Here is a 24167-nt window from a genome sequence, read left to right on the forward strand (position 1 = left end):
CCCCTTTTTACTGGCAGGGGGTAGGTGCTGCACCTGTATCTCCTGCCCCCCCCCCCCCTCTACTGGGAGGGGGTTGGTGCTGGATCTGTAGCTCCAGCCCCCCTCTACTGGCAGGGGGTTGGTGCTGGACCTGTAGCTCCAACACCCCCCCCCCCCCTCTACTGGCAGGGAATTGGTGCTGGACCTGTAGCTCCAGCCCCACTCTACTGGCAAGGGGTTGGTGCTAGACCTGTAGCTCCAGACCCCTCTACTGGCAGGGGGTTGGTGCAGGATCTGTAGCTCCAGCCCCCTCTACTGGGAGGGGGTTGGTGCTGGACCTGTAGCTCTAGCCCCCTCTACTGGCAGGGAGTTGGTGCTGGACCTGTAGCTCTAGCCCCCTCTACTGGCAGGGGGTTGGTGTTGGACTTGTAGCTCCAGCCCAACTCTACTGGCAGGGGGTTGGTGCTGGACCTGCAGCTCTAGCCCCCTCTACTGGCAGGGGGTTGGTGCTGGATCTGTAGCCCCAGCCCCCCCTCTACTGGCAGGGGATTGGTGCTGGACCTGTAGCTCCAGCCCCACTCTACTGACAGGGGGATGGTGCTGGATCTGTAGCTCCAGCCCCCCCTCTACTGGCAGGGGATTGGTGCTGGACCTGTAGCTCCAGCCCCACTCAACTGACAGGGGGATGGTGCTGGATCTGTAGCTCCAGCCCCCCTCTACTGGCAGGGGGTTGGTGCTGGACCTGTAGCTCCTGCCCACCTCTACTGGCAGGGGGTTGGCGCTGGACCTGTAGCTCCAGCCCCCCCCCCCCTCTTCTGGGAGGGGGTTGGTGCTTGACGTGTAGCTCCAGCCCCCCCTCTACTGGCAGGGGGTTGGTGCTGGACCTGTAGCTCCAGCCCCCCTCTACTGGCAGGGGGTTGGTGCTGGACCTGTAGCTCCAGCCCCCCTCTACTGGCAGGGGGTAGGTGCTGGACCTGTAGCTCCAGCCCCCCTCTACTGACAGAGGGTAGGTGCTGCACCTGTATCTCCAGCCCCCCCCCCTCTACTGGGAGGGGGTTGGTGCTTGACGTGTAGCTCCAGCCCCCCCCTCTACTGGCAGGGGGTTGGTGCTGGACCTGTAGCTCCAGCCCCCCTCTACTGGCTGGGGGTTGGTGCTGGACCTGTAGCTCCTGCCCACCTCTACTGGCAGGGGGTTGGCGCTGGACCTGTAGCTCCAGCCCTCCTCAACTGGCAGGGGGTTGGTTCTGGACCTGTAGCTCCAGCCCCCTTTACTGGCAGGGGGTTTGCCCTGGACCTGTAGCTCCAGCCTTCCCTCTACTGGCAGGGGGTTGGTGCTGGACCTTAGCTCCAGCCCCCCTCTACTGGCAGCGGGTGTGCTGGACCTGTAGCTCCAGCCCCCCTCTACTGGCAGGGGGTTGGTGTTGGTGTAACAAACTAGGCTGTTGTAAGAATTATCCAGAGTGGTTTATCGACAAAAGAGAATGGGAAGCTGAGCCCTCATGGTGACCTGAGAACCTGACCCCAGGGGAATTCGCGGTGGAAATAACCGACGCTTTGTTCATAGCTGCGTATAATGAACCATCCTATAGTATTCAGTAATTTAGAGAATTACTGAATTAGCCTTTATTCATTTTGCATTAAAATTGTATTGTATAATAGTACTGGATACAATATCAAGAGTATTCTAATTATTGAGTTTGTCACCATCAGTGACGTCACGAATCAGATCTAACTTGTAAGGCGGTGTGACCGGCGGTCATAGGTCATCAGGGTTGACAGGTCTACTATTTCTCAAAGTTCAATTAACCATTTTTGGGGGATCGGGAACAGCTCTGCTGTTAGATGTTTGTGTAATTTAATTTCAGTAAAATAATTCAACCAGTCTGGATCAATTCAGTACAAACAGAGGTTAATTGTTATAACTTAAACCTTGCTAGTAACTTGGTGAAACTTTGACTAAGCGGAAGGTTACAATGCTCTAGCCTGGGCTAGGCCAGACGAGGAAGAGATCAGTGTGGTCTCCAGAGCAGCTGGGAGAGGTCAAACATCTTACCTCTCCCCAAGACCAGCCCAACATCTTTAGCTGGTTGCCCAAGGTATAGTTGCTATTGTTATGTATAAGAACAGTCAATTCATTGCCATTCAGGTCAAGTAGGGAGTGTTAAAGTGACAGGGAGTGAACATATTTAGATTTTTGTTTTAGTTTTTCTTTTAATAAATTAATTAAGTTAATAATTTGCATTTTTTTGTTTCCATTTGGTTATGTGTATACTTGTCCTGGTCACGTGGTCCACACGAGACAGAGTTGGATTGGGCGCCGATTCTAACATCGATTCTAACATCGAATCATTCCCGTGTAATTAATTTCACACTCTTAAGTTTCCACGGTCATCGGTTATAGTGGGGATCAAGCCCCAAGGTTGATTAATTAGCGTGATCGATCCAGACCTCGATCATTGCTCTTGTGTTACTGGTCTGGTGGTGGCAGCGTAGAGGCGACTCTAGGGTTTTGCTCAAAGCCTAGGTCACGCCATACTGGTTGTAGAATCCTAAGTCGGTCAATCGTCTTAGGACCACGTGGCGTGGAGTTGGCTTTGGTAAACGTTTTGGAGTCCCTTGGTAGAGAATAAAAAGTAAGAATACGGGTAGAGGGAAAAGAAGGAAGTAGAGAGAGAGGAACCCTAACCCGTGTTACAATGGTGCACAGCGGTGGTTTCAACAATTTTGTTTGAAATTGTTGAAAGGCTCACGCGTCTAGCCGTTCGAACACGTGCGCGGATGCTAAGGAGACAGCCGCGGGCCAGGATTAGCAGTGCGCCCCACAACAGTGCGTTTGAGTGGGGACTGGCGAATCTTGGGTCATGCAGGCTGATATGATTAAGGTTTAGTTAGTAAGATTAGGCTGTTAAAATAGATTTATTGAAAAGGAGACCGCTCCGAGTTGATTGGACTGGGTACCATACTCGACCCATTGCAATTAATTCAGAGGTGTTGGGAGCCGCCATACTCTCAACAGCAGTTCCTTGAGGGCTGTCAGGGGCGGATATATCTGTGGGACGCCAGTAGATAGTCCGAGGGCGTTATTAGACGACCCAAAACGCTAGGAAAAACGGAAATCCGTGAAGGGCGTTGCGGCCTCCGAGGAACGGACTAGTAACCTACCTAGCAGCGATTCAACAATTAAGTGATCGCACACTTAGTGGAGGTTGAGTCGTCCCTAGTCATAATTGTTGCTGAAAGCTGCGTGTCGCTCTGTTGGAACCTAGATGGTCGAGGCCCCTAGGCTAGGTGTGGTACGGCGAGCCGGTAGGAACAATTATAAGATTAAGTCGAGTGCATTTTTGAATTAAGTATACTTCAATTTATAAAGTAATTTCAGTTCATTTTCGTTGTTCTAGAGATTAATTTTTTTTCCCTTACATTCAATCCCCGGTTAAAAATTTTTTTTTTATCAAAGTGTTTAGCATTTTCTTGCATATTAGGCTAAGTGCGTACATTAAGCTTTGCTATTCCCTGTTGTATTAGTCTAAGTCAGAGGCGTTGTTACTAGAGTGTAGTTAATCCTCTGGAATTAGGGCTATTGGTCGGTCACTATAGTAAGTGAAGGAGTTTAAGGGATAGTAAGTTGCGTGTAAATGTTATTTGTCCGTGGAATATTTCTAAGTATTTTGGGATAAGTTTTCGGCTAAGTCAATGTCGGAAAGTCGTTAACTGTAATTAATTTGTATTCGTTGGTCACGTGTATGTTCTGGGCGTCATTAGGATTCTCCAGTCGATGCGGATGATATTTTCTAGTTTTTACCAGTAAGACGGTAGAATTGTGTTTGTAGACATAGAATTCTGTTTTCAGTAGAAACGTAGGTGGAAAATTTTCTAAGTCCAGCTTGGGCTAGAATCTGACTTTTTGGCGGAAATTCTAATTTTCAGGTTTCGTGTATATCCTAGGGTCAGTATTACTCTCTAGTGCGCGCAAGGGACGTAATTCTGTTCGTAAAACATAAAACAGTGATAATTACATTTTTGCCGAATTTAGTTATTTTTCGAGAAAATCGTGTTGTAATTTTGTCAGAGTCCATTTGAGGTGAAAATCTCGGATTTTGACGAAAAGTCGAATTAGTGAGTGTTGAAACCGCCCGAAGTGTCGGTATTGTTCTGCATACAACGTCAGTAGTAAATAATAACGTATTTATATCTGGGAACGAGAAACCCAAATTTTTGTGAATTAAAGGAGTTTTGTGATATTTGGGGTGATAGAATATTTTTCCCTCGGAGTCAGGAAAATTTGGCAGAGTCCAGCAATTGAGTAAAAACGCAATTTTTTGATAAAAAGTCAATTTTGGTAAGCAAATATATGTCCTGGGTGTCTATATTAATCGCTAGAGCGGTTTATTAACGTAAAACTAGTTATTTTCCTTCAGAACAAAAATTTTGATTTTTCAGCGTTTAAGCGAAAAAGCGCGGGACTTAGTTTTTTCAGCGCAGCTGGTCCCGCTCCATCAGTCATCAGGGGCCACGCTGCTCACTTCAAGTGCGTTTAGTATTCAAGTACAGTAAATATTCTTTATTACTCCATCACGAGTGCTGCGCGTTAGTTGCGTTATCATTTAAATTGTTTTATATAAATTAGATTCTTTAATTTTTTTAACGTAAAGGACTTAGGTTTCAGCAATAGAACTGCGGGATATTTCACGGGCATTCACGAGTGCGGGGCAGACACTCATTCATTGGATTCACTTCAGCGATTCTCTCGATAAATCGTTGTATTTCCTATTTTGGAAATTTAGTAGTTTTCTCTTGGAAAAGAGTTGTGATTTTTTTTTATTGTATAAGGTTACGGTTGTAGTGAGTCCGGGTCGAGGGTGCACTAAAGGGTAGTTTAGAAGAGACGTGGCACACCAGGAATCACAGAAAATGTTTAACCCAGACAGTGACCAGTCAGTAGGGACCAGTGGGAGTGGAAGTGGAAGTGTAGAGGACAGCACCTCTTCCGACACCACTGGGGACCGCTCAGGTACACCTCATCCACCACTACAACAACCCCAACCCCATCCTCAATTCCCGTACCAACCCCATCCTCAATTCCCATACCAACCCCATCCTCAGTTCCCATACCAACCCTTCCCCCAACCCCAGGCCACTCCATACCCATTCCAACCCCAGGCCACCCCATACCCATACCCATTCCAACCCCAGGCCACCCCATACCCATACCCATTCCAACCCCAGGCCACCCCATACCCATTCCAACCCCAGGCGACCTCATACCCACCTCAACCTCAATCCACACCCCAACCTGAGGTCACCCACACCATACCTCAACCCCAACCTCAATCCACACCCCAACCCGAGGCCACCCACACCATTCCTCAACCCCAACCTCCATCCACACCCCAACCCGAGGCCACCCACACTATACCTCAACCCCAACCTCCATCCACACCCCAACCCCAGGCCACCCACACCATAATTCAACCCCAACCCCAGGCCGCCACAGCCTTAGACAGGCAGATGCGCACGGAGACGCCGGGCACTCAGTTGTTGCCATACGTAGAGGCGTTAAGTAAAGGCGAGGGAGCCAAGCCGAGGAACTGTGGCGCGGGTTCATCAGGCGGGAAGCAGCCCACAGCTGCAAGTTCGAGCCACCCTGCGCGGGGTACCAACAGAGATCCGCGGAGGTGTTACTCCTGCTGGAAGCGCGGGCATATACAGAGGGATTGCGAAGTCACTCCTACGAAAGCATGAAAGCAGGCTCCTAGTGATGGTAGGCCTACTTTTGTGGTGAAAGTGGAAGGTGTGAGATTGACAGCTTTTGTTGATACAGGAAGCCAGGCAACGGTAATTAAAAAGTCAGCCTTCAGCAATTTTAAGTATGCACGTCTTCAACGTTGCGCAAAGACATTAACAGCAGTCAATGGGGAGAAGATTGAGATCGTAGGTCAAGGTACAGTTAATTTTGAGATTGATGGGGAATTGCAGCCTCATATATGTACGATCGTAGAGAACCTTGATTTTCCTGGTCACATCTTAATGGGAACTGATTTTCTGTCGCGATTTGATTATTCCTTGTCTGCTCAAAAAGGGGCTAGGAACTGCAGGTTGCAGTTGGGACAGACTTTCTACCCAGTGGAGATGATCGACCATCCCCCAGTTGTAGCTTCAATTAAGAGGAAGCTGAAATATAATGCGCACTATCCAAAATTGATTTTTAAGTCTCTTCCAGACACAGTTAAGAGGTCATGCGCATTGCATGCATTGACCAAACAGAGTTGCCCACCACATTCTGTTAAATTTATTAAAGTAGCCGTGGGACGTCACATTCAACCAGGTACCACCCTTCAGGTGGCTGGGAGATGTGATAGTTTATTAATTCCTCATCACTTAGTTGTAGTGCTCGATAAAGGTGCACTCATTCCAGTTGTCAATCTTTCACACAAGACTTTTCGCTTCAGGGCAGGTGATAGGGTATCTCAGGGAACCATGGTGGAGGACACAGAAATCTTTCACCATGAGTCAGCTGAGACGCCAGCCGTCACTGCACAATGTAGTGCACTGAATATGTTGAACACTAAAACACCATCCAAAGTACAATACGAGACGAGAAATGTTGCACAGAATGTAGAGGAAGTGGAAAAATTAATTTCAGCACTTGATTTGCAACATGTTGCACAGGCAGATAGGAAGGCACTGAGAGGAGTTTTACGAAAATTCCCGAAATTGTTTGCGACAGAGGATGACCAGATTGGTCTCCTTGATAAGATCGAGCACACCATTCCAACTGGTGACCATTTGCCTGTGTACACAAGACAGTGGAGGTTGCCAGAACAGGCAAAGAACATTATCAGGGAGGAGTGCCAGAAAATGTTGAGACAGGGCGTTATAGAGCCTAGTACGTCACCGTGGCTCTCTCCTGTTGTGCTAGTTCGGAAACCGGACGGTAGTTATCGTTTCTGTGTAGACTACCGGAAGGTGAACGAACTAACTAAGGGTGATGTGTATCCGTTGCCCCGAATACAGGAGATAATAGATCAATTTGGTGCTGCTAAGTATTTCTCAACTCTTGACGCAAAATCGGCGTATTGGGCGATTCCGGTGGCAGAACAGGATAGGGAAAAAACAGCATTCTCGGATGGTAGGCACACTTATCAATTCCGTAGGATGCCGTTTGGTTTGAAGACAGCGCCTTCGTCGTTTCAGAGGGCCATCAACTTTATCCTTAGTCCGGTACTGGGTAGGCATTCTTTAGCGTACCTGGATGATGTTGTGATATATTCCAGGACGTTTGAGGAACACCTACAGGACTTGACTGAGACTTTGAAGTTGTTAGATCAGGCAGGTTTCAGGCTGAATGTTCAGAAGTGCACCCTGGCAGCTCAGAAATTCAAATTTCTGGGGTTCCAGGTGTGCCCAGACGGTATCCGACCTGACCCAGATTCTTGCCGCGCCATTGCTGACATGCCTACTCCAAGGACAGCAAAGGACGTGCGTAGGTTTTTGGGGGCGGCCGGATATTTTCGTCGTCATATTGAAGGTTTCGCTGGCATTTCAGCACCCCTGACTGATCTGACAAAGAAAAATGCGAAGTTTGTGTGGAAATCCGAACATGACGAGGCCTATCGCAAACTGAAAGACCAACTAATCACGACACCGGTATTAGCTATTCCCGATTTTGAGAAAGAGTGGGAAGTGCACACTGACGCCAGCGGTATAGCTATTGGCGGGTGCTTAATTCAGCGAGATGCGGATAATTTACCCCATCCAGTAGCCTATTTCAGTAGGAAGGTCAAAGGACCTGAAGTTCGTTATTCAGCTACGGATCGGGAGGCACTGGCAGTAGTAGAATCAGTTAGGTATTTCGAGCCTTACCTATTTCAGCGGCATTTTGTAATCTACACAGACCATCGAGCATTAACACACATATTTAAAAAGCGAACGAAATGCCCACGAATGTCACGCTGGTCTCACGAACTTTCGGCCCACTCATTCCAGATCTTGTACAAGCCTGGTCCAGCACATGTTGTGCCAGACACGCTAAGTAGAAATATAGCGGCAATGCAGATTAATGAAAATATTGAAACCATTCCATCGGATAAAATGAGAGAATACCAGATGAACGAGCCGAGATGGAAAGAGATTATTGAGTATTTAGAGGGAGGAAAATACCCGAAAAAGAAAAAGAATTTACTTATTCATGATTTTGAAATGAAACAGGGCGTCCTGTATTATGTTAATAGCCAGAATGATAGGGCAGTATTTCAGCTAGTTATTCCGGACGCGTTGCGGTCATCAGCGTTAAAGCTTGCGCATGCTTCAAAAATTGCAGGGCATCCGGGGATCTTTAAAACGCACTTAAAAGTAAAGTCTCTATTTTATTTTCCAGGATTACTTTCTGAGGTAATCAATTTCGTGAAGTCGTGCCCTCGTTGCCAGAGGAGGAAAGGCACCCTTAAGGTACAAGCCCCACTTCAGGAATTTCCTGAAATTCGTGAACCGTTAGATCGTGTGGGGGCCGATCTGATTGATTTACACCACAGTCATTCAGGTAACAGATATGTGTTGGTGCTAGTTGACCATCTGTCTAGATACACTACACTAGTTGCATTACCTCAGAAGGATTCTCGTACGGTTGCAGATGCGTTCTTGCGTAGGTTCGTTACTGTATTCGGACCTCCTAAAGTTTTAGTCTCTGACCGGGATCAAGAATTCAATGGGAATATATTTAGAGAAGTTTGTAAGATTTTAGAGACAACTTCGGCTTTTACAACAGCCTACCACCCACAAGCAAACGGAATGACGGAACGGACTAATCGTTCAGTCAAGGATATGCTTGCAATCCTTGCTGAACATGATGCAAACACCTGGGATGAACACCTACCCTATGTTCAGTTCGCCTTGAATACTGCCATCCACCAATCAATTAACACCCAACCACTTCATTTGTTTACTGGTAATTCATGCAATTTCCCCTCAGGTCTGCTTAACAGACATAATGTTGCATACGGGGAGGACTATCCTTCAGAGGTCCTTGGAAAAATGAGAAATGCATGGAATATTGCAGCCGAAGCGTCCAAGAAGGCACGGACTCGGTATGCTCATTTTTATGACAAGAAAGTGCGCCCTCTTGAGTTGAAGGAAGGAAGCCTCGTATTGAGAGTGAATGAGGCTGCGCCCGCCAATCAGAGCAGGAAACTAGCTCCGAGGTGGCGAGGACCCTATAGAGTAATTAAAAGGGCGGGGCCGGTTAATCTTGTTATAAAAGGAGTGTTCGAGGACCAGGTGGAAAGGACAATTCATGTGAATAAATTGAAACATTATCATGCTAGAGAGGAATTAGAACTGCCTTCAGCGGGTCTAGTTCCTGACTCAGCAGTGCTGACTCATGGCTTCACCGACGAGTCAGAAGATGAGGATGACCCTCTGTCATCGCTCATCAGTAGTCAGGTGCAGTCTCGCCACCCTATGGTGACGAGATCTCGCGCTATACAGTAAAGTAACTTCCTTGGTTAGTATAATTTAGTATTCATTAGATTTTCCTGTAAAGGCAATGAGGTGTACTATGTCTATACTTGACTCAGGTAGCAACTTTTACCGTGCTCTTGGGTTCCACCCCTACCAAACCCAGAGTATATCTATGCTTCCGCTGTGTTGTGTCTGTCTGTTCCCAGGTCTGATTGGTACACCGACCTAGTTGTTCCAGCCACACGTGAACCCTTGTCTGTAAAGACCGAGGGGGGAGGCACGTTACACAAAGCCCTCCCCCCACCAGACCCAGTAACCCATACATCAGTTACTTTGGGGATGAGTGACTGTCCAAGAGTCACCCGGCCGACGCCTCACGTCACTAACGAGGTTGTCAGGGCCAGCGAGCTGTCCACATTATAGCAGTCACCGGAGGTGCCATACAACGCCGGGGTAGCTGTCTCGAGATCACCACTACCCACCTGCTGCGTCATCAAGACTGCAGCCATTCCAGCAGTGTTGGAGGAGAGGTCAAGAAATGGAAAGCACGTAGCAGTACTCAAGAATTTCGCCGGAAGATTAATGATTACGTCATCTGAAGTAACAAGAAAGCGGAAGTAAGGCGGTCACAGGTGGAAGGCACGGTTTCCCTACAGAGTACCGGGACTCGCCAATAGAAGGTCGCAAAATTGTCTCCTTTGGCCTAAAGTCGGCGGTACGAGGGTATACACAGTTGGTGTTTACGGCCTAGTAACCTGGTGACATCAAGAAACGCCTGAGATGACGTGAGCAATGATGGAAGACGAGATTCACCTGTTCTGCAAACAAGCAACCCGCCTCTACGACCTTCTGACACCACTCCTGCTAAGAGACACCGTTGGTACATCCAGTCCTGCTCTGCTGTGGTCATCTGCGACGTCAAGTTTAACATCAAGACTGCCGTGTGAACTGTGATTGATACGAAGGCGTGTGGACTGTCGAGAGCAAGATTAATGGCCGAAGTAACAGTATTCTACAGCTGTCACTTGGCACTCCGCTCTACTACACTCTGTCGTCATTCAAGAGTACCGGATGGGAGTACAAGAGGACCAGGTATTGATGTCTACACATGGGGAGAAGCAAGATCGACACCGTCATCGTCAGCGACTACATTCAGCATCCAGCAGCATCGATTTTTTTTTCTCGTTTACTCAATATGAACAATTGATACAAACAACAAAGTGGCTCTGAACATCTGTGTAAAGAATATCTGGACACTTTTGTTTAAATGTTGAAAAACAGATTTAGAATCAATACTTTATAAATGTTGAAAAACAGATTTAAAATAATTCTGGTATAATATATGACTTTTACTCTATAAATTGGTCAGTAATCAAAATCGAAGCCCCTGTGTAATTGTCTCAGCCCAGAACAAACGGTTATGGAAAATTATGTTGTGATATTTTTGCAGAATGTTTGAACACAGGAGAGGCGGACCAATATAAACATTGATACTTCTAGTGAGTGAGAACACTTGGCTGTACAGTCAGCTGAAACCTGTGATATAGTATAGGATTTTTTTTATATTTTTAGATACATGTAATAAACATTAGGTGTGTTCCTTAACATGTCAAGGTTGACATTGATGGGGAGTGGTCAGTACACGGATGTGAACTTGATAGTTCCATAGTACGCTCCCGGATGACTGAAAGTTCAGTCTGAAGATATAACTTTAATGTTTGTTTGAGCACGGTGTGGCCGGCTCTAGAGGACACATGGACTTGGCTAGTGAAGAGCCAAGAGAGTTTAATAGCTAGTCTTTGATGGTAGAGTAGGGACATGTTATTTAGCTATGTCAGTAAGGATAGGATGTATGTTTCTTGATGTTAGACGATTGCTGTCAGTTGACAGCTGAGAAATTTATGAATTTAAACATGTTGATGTTGGACACTCAAATATTTGTCAAATTTTATCAGTTAGGTTAGCTTTTGTTTGAGGCATGAGTTGAATTGTGGGTTTGGATACTAAACCTCGTGATTTTTAACAAATTAACAAGGTTTACTAAGTGCTTGTGCAGGGGGGTTGTAACAAATTAGGCTGTTGTAAGAATTATCCAGAGTGGTTTATCGACAAAAGAGAATGGGAAGCTGAGCCCGCATGGTGACCTGAGAACCTGACCCCAGGGGAATTCGCGGTGGAAATAACCGACGCTTTGTTCATAGCTGCGTATAATGAACCATCCTATAGTATTCAGTAATTTAGAGAAAATTAGCCTTTATTCATTTTGCATTAAAATTGTATTGTATAATAGTACTGGATACAATATCAAGAGTATTCTAATTATTGAGTTTAAGTCACCATCAGTGACATCACGAATCAGATCTAACTTGTAAGGCGGAGTGACCGGCGGTCATAGGTCATCAGGGTTGACAGGTCTACTATTTCTCAAAGTTCAATTAACCATTTTTGGGGGATCGGGAACAGCTCTGCCGTTAGATGTTTGTGTAATTTAATTTCAGTAAAATAATTCAACCAGTCTGGATCAATTCAGTACAAACAGGGGTTAATTGTTATAACTTAAACCTTGCTAGTAACTTGGTGAAACTTTGACTAGGCGGAAGGTTACAATGCTCTAGCCTGGGCTAGGCCAGACGAGGAAGAGATCAGTGTGGTCTCCAGAGCAGCTGGGAGAGGTCAAACATCTTACCTCTCCCCAAGACCAGCCCAACATCTTTAGCTGGTTGCCCAAGGTATAGTTGCTATTGTTATGTATAAGAACAGTCAATTCATTGCCATTCAGGTCAAGTAGGGAGTGTTAAAGTGACAGGGAGTGAACATATTTAGATTTTTGTTTTAGTTTTTCTTTTAATAAATTAATTAAGTTAATAATTTGCATTTTTTTGTTTCCATTTGGTTATGTGTATACTTGTCCTGGTCACGTGGTCCACACGAGACAGAGTTGGATTGGGCGCCGATTCTAACATCGATTCTAACATCGAATCATTCCCGTGTAATTAATTTCACACTCTTAAGTTTCCACGGTCATCGGTTATAGTGGGGATCAAGCCCCAAGGTTGATTAATTAGCGTGATCGATCCAGACCTCGATCATTGCTCTTGTGTTACTGGTCTGGTGGTGGCAGCGTAGAGGCGACTCTAGGGTTTTGCTCAAAGCCTAGGTCACGCCATACTGGTTGTAGAATCCTAAGTCGGTCAATCGTCTTAGGACCACGTGGCGTGGAGTTGGCTTTGGTAAACGTTTTGGAGTCCCTTGGTAGAGAATAAAAAGTAAGAATACGGGTAGAGGGAAAAGAAGGAAGTAGAGAGAGAGGAACCCTAACCCGTGTTACATTGGACTTGTAGCTCCAGCCCTGCTCTATTGGCAGGGGGTGGGTGCTGGACCTGTAGTTCCAGCCCCCCTCTACTGGCAGGAGGTTGGTGCTGGACCTGTAGCTCCAGCCCCCCTCTACTGGCAGCGGGTTGGTGCTGGACCTGAAGCTCCAGGAGCCCTTCTACTGGCAGATGGTTGGTGCTGGACCTGTAGCTTCAGCCCTCCTCTACTGGCAGGGGTTGGTGCAGGACTAGTAGTTCCAACCCCCTTCTACTGTCAGGGGGTAGCTGCTTGACCTGTAGCTCCAGCCCCCCTCTACTGGAAGAGGGTTGGTGCTGGACCTGTAGCTCCAGCCCCCATCTACTGGCAGGGGGTTAGTGCTGGACCAGTAGCTCCAGCCCCCCTCTACTGGCAGGGGGTGCGTGCTGGACCTGTAGCTCCAGCCACCCTCTACTGGCAGGGGGTTGGTGCTGGACCAGTAGCTCCAGCCCCCCCCCCTCTACTGGCAGGGGGTTGGTGCTGGATCTGTAGCTCCAGCCCCCCCCCCCCCCCCCTCTACTAGGAGGGGGTTTGTGCTTGACGTGTAGCTCCACACCACCTCTACTGGCAGGGGGTTGGTGCTGGACCTGTAGCTCCAGCCCCCCCCCCCTCTACTGGCAGGGGGTAGGTGCTGGACCTGTAGCTCCAGCCCACCTCTACTGGAAGAGGGTTGGTGCTGGACCTATAGCTCCAGCCCCCCTCTACTGGCAGGGGGTAGGTGCTGGACCTGTAGCTCCAGCCCCCCTTTACTGGCAGGGGGTAGGTGCTGCACATGTATCTCGTGCCCCCACCTCTCTACTGGCAGGGGGTTGGTGCAGGATCTGTAGCTCCAGCCCCCTCTACTGGCAGGGGGTTGGTGCTGGACCTGTAGCTCTAGCCCCCTCTACTGGCAGGGGGTTGGTGTTGGACTTGTAGCTCCAGCCCCCCCTCTACTGGCAGGGGGTCAGTGCAGGACCAGTAGCTCCAGCCCCCCCTCTACTGGCCGGGGGTTGGTGCTGGACCTGTAGCTCCAGCCCCACACTACTGGCAAGGGGTGGGTGCTGGACCTGTAGTTCCAGCCCCCCTCTACTGGCAGGGGGTTGGTGCTGCACCTGTAGCTCCAGCCCCCCCTCTACTGGCAGGGGGTCGGTGCAGGACCAGTAGCTCCAGCCCAACGCTACTGACAGGGGGATGGTGCTGGACCTGTAGCTCCAGCCCCTCCCCCTCTACTGGCAGGGGTTGGTGCTGGATCTGTAGCTCCAGCCCCCCCTCTACTGGCAGGGGGTTGGTGCAGGACCTGTAGCTCCAGCCCTCCTTTCCTGGCAGTGGGTTGGTGCTGGACCTGTAGCTCCAGCCCCCCTTTACTGGCAGTGGGTTGGTGCTGGACCTGTAGCTCCAGCCCCCCCCCCTCTACTGGCAGGGGGTTGGTGCTGGACCTGTAGCTCCAGCCCCCTCTACTGGCAGGTTGGTGCTTTACCTATAGCTCCTGCCCCCCCCCCCTCTACTGGTAGGGGGTTTGTGCTGGACCTGTAGCTCCAGCCCCCTTCTACTGGCAGGGGGGTGGGTACTGGACCTATAGCTCCAGCCCCTCTCTACTGGCAGTGGGAGTTGGTGCTGGACCAGTAGTTTCATCCCCCCTTCTACTGGCAGGGGGTTGGTGTTGTACCTATTGCTCCAGCCCCCCTCTACTGGCAGGGGATTGGTGCTGGACCTGTAGCTCCAGCCCTCCTTCTACTGGCGGGGGTTTGGTGCTGGACCTGTAGCTCCAGCCCCCCTTCTACTGGCAGGGGGTTGGTGCTGGACCTATAGCTCCTGCCCCCCTCTTCTACTGGCAGTGTGTTGGTGCTGGACCTGTAGCTCCAGCCCCCCCTCTACTGGCAAGGGGTTGATGCTGGACCTGTAGCTCCAGCCCCCCCCTCCCATCCCTCTACTGGCATGGGGTTGGTGCTGGCATTGTTGTGGAGTTCGTTGGCAATTTTAAGGCTTCACTTTCTTCGTACCCAGCAGTGGTCTGATTTGGTTCGCTGTCTTACTGGATTCAACGTCCTCCCAGCGAGCATAAGAAATATTGCCGGAAGAACCGTACACATCTTCAAGTGGAAACTAGATTGTTTCTCCTAAGGAGTGCTAGATCAACCGGGCTGTGGTGGATATGTGGGCCTGCGGGCCGCTCCAAGCAACAGCCTAATGGACCAAAGTCTCTCAAGTTAAGCCTGGCTTCGGGCCAGGCTTGGGGAGTAGAACAACTCCCAGAACCCCAACAACCAGGTATACTTTTTTGGAAAGGTTGGTGGAGTGTCTCCCGGTCTCTGCGCCTCTGTGGGGGGGGGCCAGGATCGCGGGTTCAATAGAGGATCATGGGTTCAATCACCATGCAGGCCAGAAATGGTTAACATGTTTCCTGTTGCCTCTGTTCACCAACCAGTAAATATTTATCCAGGAGTTAGGCAACTATTGTGGATTGTATGTTAAGGAAAGTCAGTAGTTGACCTTGGGGAACCCCGATAAACCTAGGAACAGGCTTCCTCTCCTCAAAACTCAACTCTTTATCTTGTGGTATGACCTATGAGAGAAAATAAAAAACTTACTGTTAATTGCTTCTGAGTGATCTCTCCAGTGATTTCCTGAACTTTATCCATGATGCTGGAGGCTGAGTCTCCCAGGTGTACGGGGTCAGCTGTGGCACCTGTCTCAGTGGTCGTTATCTCCAGGGCCTCCCTGATGGTCTCCTGCACCTGTCATTACCAACACAAACATTAATGGTGGAGGCTGAGTCTCCCATGTGTACGGGGTCAGCTGTGGCACCTGTCTCTGTGGTTATCATCTCCAGGGCCTCCCTGATGGTCTCCTGCACCTGTCATTACCAACACAAACATTAATGGTGGAGGCTGAGTCTCCCAGGTGTACGGGGTCAGCTGTGGCACCTGTCTCTGTGGTCATCATCTCCAGAACCTCCCTGATGGTCTCCTGCACCTGTCATTACCAACACAAACATTAATGGTGGAGGCTGAGTCTCCCAGGTGTACTGGGTCAGCTGTGGCACCTGTCTCTGTGGTCGTCATCTCCAGGGCCTCCCTGATGGTCTCCTGCACCCGTCATTTCCAACACAAACATTAATGGTGGAACCTGGACTATAATGAAGCATCAGGCTCTGAGTAAAGTAACTGGACTATAATGAAGCATCAGGCTCTGAGTAAAGTAACTGGACTATAATGAAGCATCAGGCTCTGAGTAAAGTAACTGGACTATAATGAAGCATCAGGCTCTGAGTAAAGTAACTGGACTATAATGAAGCATCAGGCTCTGAGTAAAGTAACTGGACTATAATGAAGCATCAGGCTCTGAGTAAAGTAACTGGACTATAATGAAGCATCAGGCTCTGAGTAACGTAACTCGACTATAATGAAGCATCAGGCTCTGAGTAAAGTAACTGGACTATAATGACGCATCAGGCTCTGAGTAAAGTAACTGGACTATAATGAAGCATCAGGCTCTGAGTAAAATAATTTCACAATATAAGTAATGGTGTTTCTCTACACTGACCACAGTGTAGAGAAACACCAAGATGCAGTTGACTTTATTAATAAAAATGTTTCCTATCTATAAAGTCAACTCTCATCTTGATGTGTCTCCATGTCAAAAGTGTTTATATAGAGGCCATACTACACTCAGTTGGGTGAGAACAATGTGATCTTCGGTAGTGTACCTTCACCGAGGTGTGGACAGTGTTGACATCTGGGAAGAGTTCCTGGCACTTCCGGAGCCAATCTTCTACCTTCATCTTGCACCCATCAGCTGTGTCTATGGTTGTGCCAACCTCCTGTGGGGTGTTGACTGTGTCGAGGCTCCCCAACATGGCCTGCAGCTGAGTCTTCCCTTCCTCTCCTTGTGTTGTCATATCTACCACACTGGTATCCTCCAGTTCCAAGAGCTTCATTGCTGACTTGTTCTGCTCTACCAGAGCATAGAGTCTGTCCTGGAGCTGGAGGTGGTGGTGAGTCTTCCAGTCCCCCAGCTCTCCCCGGTACTCCCCCAGCTGAGACAGTACCTCTTCACAGCTAGTAATGAGGCTGCTGATGATGCTCTTCTGCTCCTGCACCATGGAACGTAATGTCTTACTGATGCCTCTGGCGGGACCTTCATAAGGTTTTGCTGGCACTACTTCCTCAGTTGTTAGCTGAATATTTTTGAGTTTCCTAACAAAAGCCTCCACAGCATAGCTAATTGGGAACTGAGTAGAGGCTGTGGCAGCGTGCTCGGCACGGCAGCTGGGGCAGGTCAGCTGACCATTCTTGATAGCATTGTCAATACACTGGGAGCAGAATGTGTGGCCACATGGCAGTGTGCGAGGTCGTAGCTGATTGTCATCATAATCGTTAAAACACACTGAACATTCCTCTGGCTTGTTATCCTGTGGAAAAGAATATTTAGTTTGCTAGATGTATTTACATTTAAAACTAATATTACAGTACTTTATTTACTAATACAAATTACATAATATTTACTTACATGCTTTGCATTAGCTATTTCAAAGCAGGGTTAATATTACTGACAGATTAACACATTCACAGCAAGGCCAATATTTTTTATAAACATATCTCGGAGTATGGGATAATATATTTAGGTAACATATTGCAGCAGCAGGGCTGTTTGTAAGCCATACCTGAGAGTACAGACTAACAAAACCCGTCCTTACTTTATTATGAATAATGGAAGGAAATGTATGTATCGTATGTGATAATGGGGAAAGGATCAAGTATTCTTAGTCTAAGTTGGACAATAAATACACTGTGGGTTACATCTTAACACATGGGTTTTATTGAATAACTCTGGATTATTTTACACTTACTATGGGAACACACAATTACATTACAGGATTGTTGAGATTGAGTGATACTCTTCCCCAAACATAACCATGATAGATAAATTGACTATTGGTCTCACACAAATCTGGGCTTAGTTGATTTGGTGGTGATAAGACCACCAAATCTTATGAGTTCGAACAGCAACGCAAATCGCTGTTCCAGCCTTCCTGTCCTCCTTATCAGCATCCGATGACCTTGTGAAGGAAATTCTACCTGCCCACTTACATCAGCTGGCAGGTGTACATGATCCCAATTTTACACGCTGTGCCCCAGAGTGGGCCTCTCGTGCAGGCCAATCACCTCAACCACCATCCCCAAAAGCCCACAAGCAATCCAGCTGGGATGGCCCCATTGTAGACCAAGTTGCTGCAGAGTGCCTGGGTGCTGCAACAACACAACACGACATTGCTCGCCTCACAGCAGTAGCAGCACCACATGCAGGGGATTTCCTGTTAGCAACCCCAATGTCAGCAACTGGCACGCGTCTCACACTACACGCCCTCCGAATTGCTGTGGCCCTCCGCCTTGCTGCCCCAATCCACACCAGATATAGGTGTATTTGCGGTGAGGTGGTGGCTGACAGGTACGGCCACCATGGCCTACTCTGCCAAAGCTCAGGGGGATGGCACTCGAGGCACAATGAAGTTAACGACATAATCAAGAGGAGCCTCACCACAGCTGGATGCCCAGCTGAAAGAGAGCCCCGTTACCTAACGCCCCGTAACTCTGATGCTCTTATTGGTCGCCCAGATGGTATCACAGTGAACCCCTGGAAGAATGGCAAGCAGTTGGTATGGGACTACACGTGCGTATCAACCCTGGCTAACACCTACATTAACCTCAGTGTTGCACAACCAGGTGGCGCTGCCACCCACAGGAAAGCAGCCAAATCCCGTAAGTATAGTGAACTGGATCACCACTACAATTTTGTCCCCATTGCTTCTGAGACACTCGGCGCCTGGGGTAAAAGTGCTACCAGTTTTTTGAAGGAACTGGGTTCTAGGCTCATTGAAACAACATGGGACCCAAGAGCTGCAAGCTTTCTTTTCCAGCGCCTCAGTGTGGCGATACAGAGGGGAAATGTGCACTGCATCCAGGGTTCCTGCCCGCCATCTGAGGAGCTGGAGGAACTCGACAACCTATGATAACCATCTTTGTAACCCATATGTAACTCCTTTTTTGTAACAAAGTTCAAATAGAGTAAATATATATGTGTACATACAAAAGAATGGGGGTGGTAGGAGAAGATAATATTAGTGTTCAGTGAGAAACCACAAGGTCTCCTCTGAATACTTTTTATTTTCTTCTCCGAGGCTATGGGTCCCCACATTGGCACCAGAGGTGGTACCCTCACAAACAAAAAAATATAATATTATATATATATATATATATATATATATATATATATATATATATATATATATATATATATATATATATATATATATATATATATATATATACACACACACACAATGGGGCCTCGACTTCCGATGCTAATCCGTTCCCAGAGATGGATCGTAAGTCGAAGCGATTTTTCCCATAAGAAATAAAGGGAATTGAATTAATCCGTTCCCCACCCTCCAAAATATTAACATACAAATACATTTTATACTGAATACAATGTTTTTTTCTAACTACAATACAGTACCAAAGTGTCTCTTACCTTTATGGAGGGGTCTTTATGGCGTATGGAAGATGGTGATGAGCGGGGAAGAGGAGAGTTGTACCTGTTTGGAAGGGGAGTCCCCTTCCATTATCACATCAGGCAGTGATGTTTTCTCTAGGGTACTCTCTCTCCTACGTTTTGTCTGAATACCACTAGAACCTGGTTATGATTCAGTGCTTGTTTGTCTCACTACAAATTTGTCAAGAGACATTTGTTTTTCCCTTTGTTTTAACATTTGTCTGTAATGATGCATCAGTGTCATTGAATAGGTTAAGGCAACGACCTACTGCAGCTTGATTTGGGCGAGTCGTTTCAGCAAAGGTTTGCAATTCTTCCCATGCTGCACACATTTTCTTAATTGTTGAGGAAGAGACATTCTGTACTCTTGTATCTGCTATATGCTCATCCTTACATGGGTTTTCATATGTTGAGCCTTACCACTGACTTTCCTGGGACTCATGGCGTGATATATAATAATTACTTTAATGTTCAAAATGCAAAAAATCACCACAAACGCGGAATTTCGTATAGGCGCGATTGTCACTAAGCGGGCAGCTGTAGTAAACTGAGGCAGGTCGGCCGCGTGACTGGGAACCACTCGCTCTGTCGACCCGAACGTGTACCAACAAATATCGTAAGTCGACGACACCATCGGATGTCGAGTCGCATTTTTCGATGAAATTCACATCGTAACTCGAAATTATCGCAAGTAGGGGCAATCCTATGTCGAGGTGCCACTGTATATTTTATATATATATATATATATATATATATATATATATATATATATATATATATATATATATATATATATATATATATATATATATATATATATATATATATACAGTGGTACCTCGAGTAATGAATTTAATCCGTTCCATGTTCGTCATGTGAAACGGACGTCATACAAAACGAGTGTCCCCCCATGTAACCAGTGTGATGCACTGTGTTTATTGTGAAATTCCCCTAGTATGCATGACATCAAATGTTCCCCAAAATATCATTTTTCAGTGTAAAATGAAAAATTACCTTCCCTGAACATGTCTATGTAAAAATAATTACCAAATTCCATTTACTTTGGCTGTGAGGGCATAGACAAGGTGCACTGTGACGTCATCAGGGGCTGGCCGCCCGTGTGTGAAGCTCCCAGACACGGTCACGCAGGCCATTCAAGCACCGCGTGTTGCCACAAATATATTTTCAAATATTTTTTCTATGCATTTCCAATGCGGTTTTATTTGTTTCTTTTATCGTATATGATGCATATTTGTGACCTTTACAATATGTATACAGTAGAATGTTCATAATTTTCCATGGAACTGTGATACATGTGTCAGTAATGTGTCCACAATAAATGTTTATTGTCACAATATTACATGGTAAAAATTCACTAAAATTACAATATGTACAGTTTCACATACTATTTACACAGTAACACACTGTATTACACACTCAGTACCTTGGAGGTGCATAATAGTCAACGAAGTAGTCCATGGTACACAGCGCGACTTTGCTCTCCTTGCACCAGCTACAGATAGATTTTCGTTTCCTGTTTCATCGTTCTGTGTGCTTGCAAATAACGCACTCGCGTTCACCCTTGGCTTTAGTACTTGTAGGTGGTATGTAGCCAAGCTTGTAAAGCATAAGGTAGTATTGAAACGATAATAGGAAAAGCTCAATTTTTAAGGTAGTCTTGAAAAGATCGCTTTGTAAGGTCCCACACAGGAAGAGATTCAGCCAGCCTCAAAGAGTGTCCATCAGTCAGGAAGACATTCAGGTATTCTTGAAAATATCAATGAACAACACCACCATGGAAGCCGCTAACACTGTTCATCTATGCTACTTGTATCAGATGCATCATCACTGAACGCAGACAACAATTCATCAATGTATCTATATAAATTGGAGATGGCAAGGGTGGGGCTCAGAGCTACAACTGGATACGCTCACTGTATCATCCTCATAGGTGCTGTATCACTGGCATCCGACTATTGTGTTAAGCCCTTATTGCGCCTAGCTTCACCTATGTTATGACCCTTATGTTCTTCAAACAATAGGGTCTGAATTGCACCGACTGAGCGCAGTCTTTCAACACTGTGTGGGACAGGTGTTTGAGAGCCAGAGGCACGTGTGCTACAAATGGTTGCTCACGCACTACTAACCCAGCCAGCAGCCCTTGTCTTTCATATTCATTATAGCAAAAGGTTCGTTCAGTGTTTGTTGGGTAGGCTGCTCCATTATGACAATCTTTGCTTCAAATGTGTTCCATTTGTTTTGTATTTGTCACTTACGTCTCAATAATGGAGCAGCCTACCCGACAAACACTGAACGAACCTTTATAGCATTTGTCCATTTTTCAAATTGTTTCAACAGTTCTTTTATTTTTTTTTTATTTAAGAAACATGGAGCAGCCGACCTGTAGACCACCGAACGAACCTTTTTGACGTTTGTACTGGTTTTCAAAATTCTTATTTTTTTTATTATTATTTACGTTTTTTGTATGTAAGAAACATGGAGCAGCCTACCTGATGACCACCGAACGAACCTTTTGCTATAAGACAAATGAAAAATAAATATTGAACACATTTGAAGAAAGGAAAATGTCATAATGGTTTGTTGAGTGTATATGTAAGGTAGGCTGCTCCATTATTGAGACATAAATGACAAATACAAAACAAATGGAACACATTTGAAACAAAGAAAGATTGTTATAATGGAGCAGCCTACCTGCTGAACACCGAACGAACCTTTTTGACATTTGTTGTATATCAGACATTTCATTTCTTTTTTCCTACAAAAACGTCAATGCTTTGCAACATCTCAGCAGTCACCCTTTTATATCCCAGCATCATTAGCATCTTTAAACAAGAACAACATAATTTATGTGCATCGTCGGAGGCGTCTAAGAATGTGCAAGCAGCAGCGCGACCCCACCATGTGGTGTTGACGTTACTCAAACCAGCGTTCGTCATACGGGACGATTTGACGCCGATTGGGCCGTTCGTTACCCAAAATATTCGTCTTTTGGGGCGATCGTTATGCGAGGTACCACTGTGTATATATATATATATATATATATATATATATATATATATATATATATATATATACACATATATATATATATATATATATATATATATATATATATATATATATATATATATATATATATATATATATAGCGGGCAGAGTGTATCGTGATCTGGCCTGTACTCCTCTTGACATACCAGAAAACATTCTAAGGAAACTACTCCATGCTTGTACTAAAGAGGCATCCTTCTTGAGCCTGGATGGGCACATGTATAAGCAAGTAGATGGGGTCGCCATGGGTTCTCCCCTAGGTGTTCTGTTTGCGAACTTCTACATGGGTACCATCGAACAAAAGGTCTTTGTCGACATGAACTTGAAACCGGCCATATACTGCAGATATGTTGACGACATTTTTACTCAGGTACCTGAGGTCAGACATCTGCAGGAGCTGAAGGAGGCATTTGAGCAGAATTCTGTGTTGCGTTTCACTTACGAGATGGAGAAGGATGGGAAGCTGCCCTTTCTAGATGTAACAGTCATGGAAAGGAGCGGAGGTTTCCACACTGCAGTCTACACTAGAGAAACATAGGAATGTGCCTCAATGCCAATAGTGACTGCCCAGACAGGTACAAGAGGAGTGTTGTTAACGCTTATGTCGACCGTGCTCTCAGCCACAGCTCAGGATGGAAGCAAGTCGATGAAGAACTTTGTAGGGTAAGGCAGGTCCTAGTCAACAACGGCTTCTCCAATGGTTTCATTGAAGACATCATAAGATGGAAAGTGAAATGCCATGCAACCTCTGAAGAGACAACTAACACAACACCTGTACCCCCTATTAGACTATTTTACAGGAACTTCTTTTCCACAGCTCATAAAACGCAGGAAAGGGTCCTGAAAGATATTGTTAATAGAAACGTTACCCCTACAGACAAAAATCAGAAGATACAAGTGACGATTTACTATAAAACCAGAAAAACGGCCAACCTACTCATGAGAAACTCTCCAGACACAAAGCAGAACGCTTTGAAAGAGACCAATGTCGTCTATGCCTTCAAATGCCCACTTAGGGACTGTAAGCCTCAAAGAACTCAGTATATAGGCAAGACAACAACATCTCTTTCCAGGCGATTAACGATACATAAGCAACAGGGCTCCATTAAGGAACATATAATCTCTTCCCACAACCATACCATCACCAGAGAAGTCTTAACAAAAAACACAGAAATCATCGATAGATACACCGATAGCAGGCAGCTTGATATCTGCGAGGCACTACACATTAAGAAGTCAACACCAGCAATCAACAGCAAATTAATGCACAACTATATTCTACCCACTTCAAGACTCTGCACCAATATAGAAGCATCAAGAAATATGGGCCAATAGGCCTTTTGCATTTACTTCCATTCTTCCCCTTTAACTTTACCCATTATTTCGTGTTCTATCTTGTGTTGAAAGTTTGTTTTCACCTCATCCAAAACTGTTGTAACATATCACCTCACCCAAATGCAGGTATATAAAATGAAAAGCCATTTGAATTATAGCATAGTAAGAAATCTGTTTAGTGTTTGCAGGTTATAGTTGTGTGTGTGTAAACTAAAGTCTTTGAAAGTGTAATAAGTTATTACGAAACGTGTTCAAGTGTGGCGTCAGACTAGAAATAAAAATGAATTTTGGAGAACTGATTTTTCAATTACCATCGACAGTGAAAAGAAACATAAGAAATATTGAGAAAATTTGTGTTAGAATTATTAATCTTACTTTTTCGGTCATATTTAATAATATATGTCTACAGGAAAGAATGCTACCAAAATATACTAATATTATATATATAT

General features: G+C 46.0%; 1 protein-coding gene and 1 long non-coding RNA gene across 2 annotated transcripts in view; both read right to left on the bottom strand.

The window, feature by feature from the left end:
- Positions 1-1430: 1430 nt before the first annotated feature.
- On the bottom strand, positions 1431-16747 carry LOC138365074 (uncharacterized). The gene is made up of 3 exons (XM_069325183.1): positions 16469-16747; positions 15351-15497; positions 1431-1562 (listed from the first exon to the last, which is right to left on the bottom strand). Exons 1-3 carry the CDS (start codon positions 16697-16699, stop codon positions 1431-1433), a joined length of 510 nt encoding a protein of 169 aa, XP_069181284.1. The 5' UTR covers positions 16700-16747.
- A 93-nt stretch (positions 16748-16840) lies between these two features.
- LOC123759178 (uncharacterized) overlaps positions 16841-24167 on the bottom strand; it is a 57891-nt gene continuing 50564 nt past the window's right edge. The window contains exon 3 of the long non-coding RNA XR_011228674.1: positions 16841-17173. This is a non-coding gene — a long non-coding RNA (uncharacterized lncRNA). The remainder of the gene's footprint in view (positions 17174-24167) is intronic.

Source organism: Procambarus clarkii, chromosome 15 (assembly GCF_040958095.1).
Source record: "Procambarus clarkii isolate CNS0578487 chromosome 15, FALCON_Pclarkii_2.0, whole genome shotgun sequence".
Classification (NCBI taxonomy): domain Eukaryota; kingdom Metazoa; phylum Arthropoda; class Malacostraca; order Decapoda; family Cambaridae; genus Procambarus; species Procambarus clarkii.